At 29.7% G+C, this 8,891-nt stretch overlaps 1 protein-coding gene across 1 annotated transcript; it reads right to left on the reverse strand.

Moving 5' to 3' along the window:
• Nucleotides 1-2,314: 2,314 nt before the first annotated feature.
• LOC110994912 (snurportin-1) lies at nucleotides 2,315-7,216 on the reverse strand. The gene is made up of 8 exons (XM_022261832.2): nucleotides 6,925-7,216; nucleotides 6,769-6,850; nucleotides 6,250-6,420; nucleotides 5,735-5,917; nucleotides 3,739-3,869; nucleotides 3,250-3,401; nucleotides 2,897-3,039; nucleotides 2,315-2,599 (listed from the first exon to the last, which is right to left on the reverse strand). Exons 1-8 carry the CDS (start codon nucleotides 7,080-7,082, stop codon nucleotides 2,510-2,512), a joined length of 1,110 nt encoding a protein of 369 aa, XP_022117524.2. The 5' UTR covers nucleotides 7,083-7,216; the 3' UTR covers nucleotides 2,315-2,509.
• Nucleotides 7,217-8,891: the final 1,675 nt, after the last annotated feature.

Consider the following 8,891-nt stretch of genomic DNA (forward strand, 5'->3'; position numbering starts at 1 on the left):
TATTCAAAAACAACATGAACATTATTAAAAGAAATAAGTCATCATGGTCCAAAATGACATCGTGCGATAGTAGGCGAAAGCTACTCCTAAGCTTCGGTGATGGAAGGTCTACCCAAATAATAAAAATATATGGTAACAGCATACCTACTTACTATCTATGTATATTAAACACACATATAAGGAGCACTAGCTGGAGTGGGGAGTCTTACAAACTCATACGTCCTTGGCCTCTAAAAATGCGTTATTTTTAAAGAGAGGTTTAGCTAAATTATCTGATAAAAACCTTAATAAAAACGGATTTAAGGCAACACCTGGGTTTCACATTTAGATATTAGTATTTTCACAAAGATTTTTTGCCCGTTATATATGTTATGGCCTGAATGTACAATATTTACGATACTGTGTACGTATTTTTGTTCTTTGCAATTCTGTGAAACTACGAAATTGTTGAGCATTTTTTTCGTGTATATACCTGTGTAATTTGCTTGCCGCTGCCTTTTAATAATTGAATTAATTAATGATTCTATTCGTCAAAGAATGTTTATTAAAAAGTTTAGTACTCCCGTTCACTTAAGAAAGAGTTTGATTACTTAATTAAAGTATCATAATAAATAAATAAATGAAAATCATTTTATTTGACGCAAAAACAATTCCATTTTGTACTTAAATTCTAAAGGCTGTTAACAATAGGCCACGAATCGTTAAGATTCACTAAATATTCATTTAATTAACTTTATAAATAATAAACTTCTATGAGCACTAGCGTTTAAAATAGGCCTAGCCGAGTTAAAAAAAATGTAGTGTTAAGAATTTCTATTTAAATTAAATTATGAACAATCTTAATTTATATTTTTATTTTCATAATTAATATTACCAAACCAGATTTCTATTGCCTTATATTTCTGAGTTCGTCGTTCATTAAGATTTTTTTACTTTCATAGATATTAAGGGGATAAATATTAAGAATTTCATTCAGCTATATTGTAAAATTTTTTGTATATCACTTATTTAGGTTTGTACAGTGGGACAGATCCTATGTTTGTCCTATTTGCGATGGCATCATCAATTAATTTTTGGTGTTGCGGGATATGTCAGTTGTCTGACTATTAAGACGTCGCATCCTCAATAAAGATGGACTGTAGGTACCTGAATGGTTAAAATTTAATTACTTTGAGTAAACTGTGGTCTTTATACTTTAATAAGATGCTTGATTGGGCACCACCCCAAGGAGAGATATAATGCCATTGAGAGTTAATATGTTATGGTTAAGCCATTTTCCTATTTTATTTAATCCAATTTCAAGAACTACCATAAAAATAACAGATATATAATCCGCAAAGGTAAATTTTCCGCTATTTATCATTTTCAGAAGCTTTGTGTGTCCTCCTGCGGCAGTTTGAATTTAAATTCATTAAGATCGCTGCAACGTCCTTTATAAAATATAGAATTTTTCTCATAAAATAAAGTGTTTTCTCTACTAAACTGTTGCTTCATATAAATTGACGAACTATTGTGGTTAGAAAAAATCGGATATAATTACTTCCTAAATTTAGTATTTAGAATACAGGTATATATATATATATTTAACGAACTTGATTTCGTTTGGAATATGCCCTGAATTCATCTATAAAACCTAATTTTAATACTTTGTTTAAACAAACATTGTCGGCAACAGCATTTAATAATAATAATTTTAAGGGCATTAATACTATTAAATCTAAGGGATAAAAACAAAAACAACCTCGTAATTTACAATTTAATGTAAAATATCATAACATTATTCAACAGATCCAAATACATTTAAATATACAAAATACATTTAAATATTTTTTGTACAAAAAGATTAATGTTTTTAAAGATGTTAAAGATTTTTTGTTGTTAAAGATTAATTAATTTGATGGAAAACGGCCTCGATTTGATAACTGGCAGTAAATGTAAAATTAAGAAGCATTTAATGTATATTTATTTTTTTTAACGTTCATAAGTGTACATTATGTTACTTACATGAATACATTATTTTTGTTTGAAAAACACTTTAGGAAGGATCAACACTATTATGCCATTCGTTCTCGGTTTGGTGTAATATTATTAAGTATATCATTTGGATTGCACCGGAACTTTAATGTTACGGATAGTATGAATGCACATATTGTTTTTCAGTTAATAATATTACCCGACCGAAATTGGGCGAGCGAAACGTGAAGCCATAGAGTGGATCCAGCCTATTTTTTTTATTGTAGTGTGATAGATATACAACAAATATACAACAAATATATAACAAAAATATCACAATTTAAAAATACAGATAACAAGAGACATTTCAAATCAATACAATTTTGTTGAATAAATGCATCCAGGCTTCGATCCCCAGCAAAACCATTATTGTGGGGTGATAGACAAAACATTTTAAGCCAGCTAAAATGAAATAGACGCCGGAAGTAAAATCAAACATTTTGGGGACATATACGTTAAAACGTATAAACAATTACTTCGATTTCTCCATGTTGCTTCACTTGTTTTCCAAAGGCTCTATACTCATAACTTCTTCCGATTCCATGCTGTTCACTTTTTTATCATTTTCAGTGTATTCTTCACTTTCCTTAAATTTTATTGAAATCACAATCAAGCAATCTATATTATTATAAATTAATTTTAATAATGTAGAAGAGAAACTCGACGTCGTAGGTTCGAATTTGGACTTTGCACCAATGAATTTTCTTTTCTATTTCCACAACATTTGCCTGTTCTGCTGTAACTGGCTCGTATTAGGCACATATGTAGACGGCGTGAGTCAGGCATGCTCACCTACTTGTCTATTAAGAAAAAAAATGATCTTGAAACAGAAACAGTCCATCGATCTGAATTTTAGTCAAAACATAGACAGTATTTAAATTACCACATTTTCAGTCTCCATAGAGCAATTGTTTCTATTCCTTTTATTTCTCTGTTTCAATTTCTCTTCAAAACTTGATATAAAATCAGTTTGATTTGTATAATCTTCCGGTATTCCAGCTAAATACTCTGAGCTCACTGTGATATCTGAAAAAGATATTTATTTGTATAAAAATCATTTATCCACATAATTTAGTATATATCTATATGTGATAACGGTATAAGTATATGTTTTGCATTCAACTAAAAAATACATCATATTTTGAGGGTTTTCATAGCTAAGAGTTTATAGCTAGAATTTATTTATTTAAGTAATAAAATACCTTTATAGAAACAATTGAATATATATTTTATTACCTTGGCCAAGAACTTCATTGACCATATAAGGGAAGAGCCATCCAACTAATGGTGTCTGTCCAGCAAAATAATGTGCTTGCCTATGATAGAATAACAATCCATCTAATGCTGGGAAATTTAGATCATCACAAGGCGGGAACTTTGAGAACAAACTGTAATTAAAAATTGGTATTTTATAATGTAAACCCAAATACTAAAAATTTCACTCTAACTTTAAAATTATAACTTTCCTTTCACTATACTAGATTGAAAATTTGAGTAGTAAGTTCTGTGGGTACCTGATTTTGCCGAATGAATTATATAACTTCCCTTCAATCATTCATTGCTCCACAGGAACACACTCACATAGTTAATCTAATTAGAAATATTTTTCTACTTCCAACACATGAACAATAACAGACACATTTAATAGTCATCTGTTTTAGATATATAGTTTGACGATCTGGAGTTTTTTTTTCTATTAAGTTAATTGCTTACAATAATACTTACTTATTTAAGTTTTCCTTTGTACATGGTATCATTGATAATAATTTAAAGATAACTTTGTTAAAATCAGATACTTTTTTAATAGCTGAGATATCATTTAAGTGAGTTTGCAGCCAAAATTGTCGAAATTCTGTCTGAAAACAAAAATTAATATCTTAGGAAAGAAAATGCACAATAAAAGGTATTTACCATTACTATGTGTAGAATCCTTCAAATAGTGTTTTGATGTTAGTACTTTAGTAAGATATATTAGATTTTTATTATAAACATGGTTGGAAAAGTAAACTTACACATCTAATTAACTTATGTTATCCTTATGTTATCAGGCGTGACACAAGGCAGCAATTTGGGACCGTTGGAATTTCTGATAATGCTGAATGACCTACCGAAAGTTGTCAAGAATGCAAAGTGCTTGCTCTTCGCTGATGATCTCAAACTGTACATGCCTATAGAGAGTATAGATGACTGCATTCGGCTGCAGGAAGACATTGACCGAGTGGTTAATTGGAGCATGAGAAATAGATTGGAGTTTAATTTGGCAAAATGCAAAGTGATATCTTTTTCAAGGGCACGGTTAATCACTCGGGACAATTATACCATTAGTGGGCTAACGTTGGCTCAAGTCTCAGAGGTCAAGGATTTGGGAGTTTATTTTGATAAGAATCTTCATCATGTAGAGATGGTATGCAAAAAGGCGTACAGAAATCTGGGGTTCGTATTAAGAGCAGCTTGTGGCTTTGAGAACATCGGTGCGATCAAAATCTTATACAACGCGCTAGTGAGAAGTCACTTGGAGTGCAACGCAATGGTGTGGGCCCCATATGAGGCTAAATACCAGTGGCGAAGAGTCCATACAAGCCGATTCCCACCGGGTTACCTTTCAAAAATCAGTTCCATATTCATACAAAAGTATTTACATTCTATTTCATTAACAAAGTATTATTAATTAAATGCCTGCGCGATTTACAATAGCAATAGTAATTCTTAGCAATACCCTAAGTATCACATTTCATTTTATAGTCGTAAATTAATCAGCGCGTCAATTTTTCGTACCTAAATTACATTAAAGGTAACTCGACGAATTACAGCTTATCTCGGCCAACGTTTTACTATGAGGCGAAAAGAGACAGAGCGTGTCAAACCATCTCTTTCTAATGCTCGCTAACTGTACGTAAAATTTAAAGAAAGATAAGGCTGATCGCGACCGGCTTGCAGTTCTCTCCTCTCCTCTATTAGAAAGAGACAAAGAAATTATTGTTATTGAACCACGGCACGGGAGAAAGAAAACACGACAAAATTAAAAAGAATTAGCGTTATAATGAAATCCTTCGCAAGTCATATTCTTTTTATTTTGGCATATTTTCGCGTTCCATTTCGTTTGGTTGAAAATAGATTATTTTTAGTATGTGACATGTGTTCCTATACCACTGGTGCGTGATAATTTCGTTTGTTATATTTTAATATTTGTGTTATTTAAACTGTGACTGATTCTGTAAGGTAATTTAATCGCAGATTTGGTTAAATACTGTGGATTTTGTTTGTTATTATAGCTTTAATTCATATAGAGTGCTGTTCAACATTTTTTTGGACCGGCTTCCCTTTGCCAAAATTTCACCCTTCGCCACTGCTAAATACAGTCTCATGTTAGAGCGAGTACAAAACAAATTCACTCGCTACCTCTACAAGAGACTGTATGGAGTGTATCCCTTGTATCCGCTTATGTACCCGACCCTGTTTGTTCTGGGTATGGTGGGATATGACCAGCTGGGCCTCAGAAGAGAGCTAGCTGTGTCAGTTTATTTATTTAAGATTCTTACGGGTAGGGTGCATAATCCGGATATAATGGAGAGGCTGGGTCTACGGATATCAAATAGAAACCTGAGACTTACGTCTAAAATTTTGGATGTACCGCGCGCAGCTTAGAGTTGCAATTATTTATAATTTATTAATTATTTGAAACTTGAATGTTTGATTTATTAACTAGGTGATAAAAACTTACCTCTCCATCTGTCATAGGCTGATTGTTCCAAGCTAGTAAATCTAACACATACATTGTATTTGATTCTTTATCATAAAAGCAATCCAACACACAATTTCCACTTGATTTAGGATTACCACCAGGCAGTGAAGTCCAACATTCAAATTTAAAATGACCATATTTTGTAAAGCATTTAGTGTTACCCTGAAAAGAATTATAGTATTTTTTAAATTGTAGCCTCATACTAATAACAAAAGAGAAACTAAAAACAAGACTGATATAAATATAATGTTTTTAATATGATTTTGATAAGACTCAATTACTCAAATAATTATATATAAAATGTAATGAATATAACAAAGTTCATTCTTAAATCTTCTCTTGGTATTATGCTTTTGTGATGTCTAGATAATATAAAAAAGGTCTCTAAGAAGAAGCAGATTTTTACATTCTCTTATAAAAAATTGATAATAAAAGATACAATAGTAATGATAAGTAATGATAAGTAATTTTTACATGGATTACAATATACTTACATGAAAAGCTATGACAAGCAATCTCATTGCTTTAGGGCAAGGGGCAATGTACCAATTTGTTTCAAAGTCTGATGGTTTTTCGATCAGCCATTCAGATAGCATTAAAACATTACTATATGTTTGAGGTGTTTTATGAAATCCAGCTACATAAATATTTGGTCTGTAAGACACCTAAATAACATGTTTATGTTTATAAATATGTATTTCCCTAATCAAAACTAGTTTAACGAGCTTTTATCACAATGATATCAAATAATTATGATAAATACGTAACATGTTTATTTAAAAAAAATTAATTCTCAAACAAACTTAATTGCAATAGGTGATTCAATATTACAATACAATTCATGTTTACAATTACTTAAGTCCTAAAGAAATATGTTTTCCAACTGAAGTAACAAGTGTTGTCTAAATTTTTACATGTCCCATGACTGAAATTACTGGTTTGAGTAGTTATAACAAGGATTTTATTTCTAAGTTATGCTTTTATTGTCCTCTGTTTACTACTTTTATACTCACTTTGTTATTTGTTCTGAATGTTTTTTCTTGTTCCACGACGTTAATAAGTCCTCTTAATTTATCAACCTTATTCTGTCTATTGCTGTAAAGTAATTAATACAGAATTATTTATATAGAAAAAAAAGCTTTAAAACATAAGGGCTTTGTTTGACCTACTTTTTTTGGGTTTCTAAGAGTTCTTTGCGTCGTTCCTCTTGAGATCCATATTTTCCCCAATTTTTATACAGGTCCTGATGTGACAAATCGTCATCTTTTTCACCAATAGCTTCAAGATTTTGAATAGCTTTTTCTAATACTTCAATATCACCCTCCATAATAGATTCACAATGATAGATGAATTCACCTTATTTTATTAAACTATAATATTAAAATTTAAATAGGATTCTGTACGTATTATCCATTTAGAAGTTAGAAAAGCGGTAACTGGTAAGCACTAAGCCGAAGCAGTTGAAACTTTTATTAAAAGTGACAAACGCGAATCGCCGTCTGACAAATGACAACTGATAACTCATTAATCTTAAGCAAGTATTTTATATTGTTGAATTTTTTCCCTTTTTAAAATACTAGGTATTACTAAAAATAAGAATATTTATAACTTTAATAATATTCAGAGGCTAATGACTAAGAGACAATACAAATAATTGATAAACTTACGCAAAAATTATATATTGTTAGAAAAAATCCGTAAAGGTTTTAATAAGCATAACTTATTAAGGATATATGTAGGTAATTAAATTGAGATCTGAACCATGCTTAGTTCGTATGTACTAACATTTTATTCTAAATATGTGTCTTTGATCTTATATGATTATCTTTTTTGATATTTATATAAAAAGGATACGTTCAAAGTAAAAAAATAATAACAACCGTCGAAAATGTTCTAATAAGAAAACAACTATTTCAAATTAAATTTTTAAATATTTTTATTTTATGTTCTTTATAGTTCAAGTTATTATTAATTCTACACTAGAAAGGAATAAACCTATATACCTATATACATATATAATATATAGTACAGAATTACATATTATGTATCCTACGCGTTAGACGCTATAATTGCTCTAATACGGAGATTCTGGATACTTACGGACATGCATAGATTTTTGGTTTACATCCATGTGAAAGTTGTAAACAAGGCTAGACATATCATATATCTACGTAATAGTTACAGAATATATTGTAATATTAATATTACATTGTATATTAATATTACATATCAAGATGTTGATAACATTGCTATCAAATTAATCTTCGTTACTTTACTCTTAGCTTTGGTTTATACTGAAAACAAATTTTGAGTATTTGTCTGTTCTATGTAGAAATACAATTTCCGTATATCCGTACCTATATTACTTTCTTAAAAAGTTAAAAAAAATTCATAGTTGAACTCGAAATTATTTTTAACTTACTTTTTAAGTATAATTGGAAAAATTCCGATGTAATTATTGTTAGTAAAAAACCAAATCATCCTTCAAAGGCAATTATTATCTTCATTAGATATACGCCTGTTGGTTTACCCCGTAAATTTAAAAACGATACAAATCTCGATTGTAATTTGAATATTGAGTTTTCGTACCACGTAATTCCAAGTGTGTCCTAGGATGATATGGATATTAAGGAGCCTCGAATTTAATATCGATATTACACTGTAAAAAGTGAAACAATTCAATGTTCAGCGTACCCAAAGATAATTTAAGTAAACTACAATGAACTTACGTTCGTATTAACATATTTAAAAAGAATGTTCTTTGGCGGCATATAAATGTCTTTATAATAATTAAATAAACTTAGACCAAATTTCAACAGGTTCAACTAAAATATAAAAATGACTTTACGTCATTTGTAAATTTTAGTGTGTTTTTATATTCCACATTGTTAAAAAATATAATAGCGAATTAATAATTTTTTATACATTAAGTACCATGTTTAAAAAATTTACGTCAATTATAAATATGACTTTTGTGATAGTCCTATGTAATTATTTGATAGGTCAATTAATCAGGTATTCGCTATGGGCTATTACGTAATAACTCAATTTATTATAAATATTTTCAATAAGAACATTTTTGCTATAAAGTACAAAAATTATTATTTTGGTCAGTCATCAGGTCATCAGTCCAAAT

This window comes from Pieris rapae, chromosome 1 (genome assembly GCF_905147795.1).
Source record: "Pieris rapae chromosome 1, ilPieRapa1.1, whole genome shotgun sequence".
NCBI classification, from domain to species: domain Eukaryota; kingdom Metazoa; phylum Arthropoda; class Insecta; order Lepidoptera; family Pieridae; genus Pieris; species Pieris rapae.

Bases quoted from the DNA above. Each gene is read 5' to 3' on its own strand.
- LOC110994912 (XM_022261832.2), bottom strand. From the start codon at position 7,082: ATGGAGGGTGATATTGAAGTATTAGAAAAAGCTATTCAAAATCTTGAA. The intron at 3,870-5,734 runs GTAAGTTTTTAT...TTTTGTTTTCAG, and splicing joins AGCCTATGACAGATGGAGAG to ACAGAATTTCGACAATTTTG. The intron at 2,600-2,896 runs GTAATTTAAATA...ATAAAATTTAAG, and splicing joins CTATGGAGACTGAAAATGTG to GAAAGTGAAGAATACACTGA.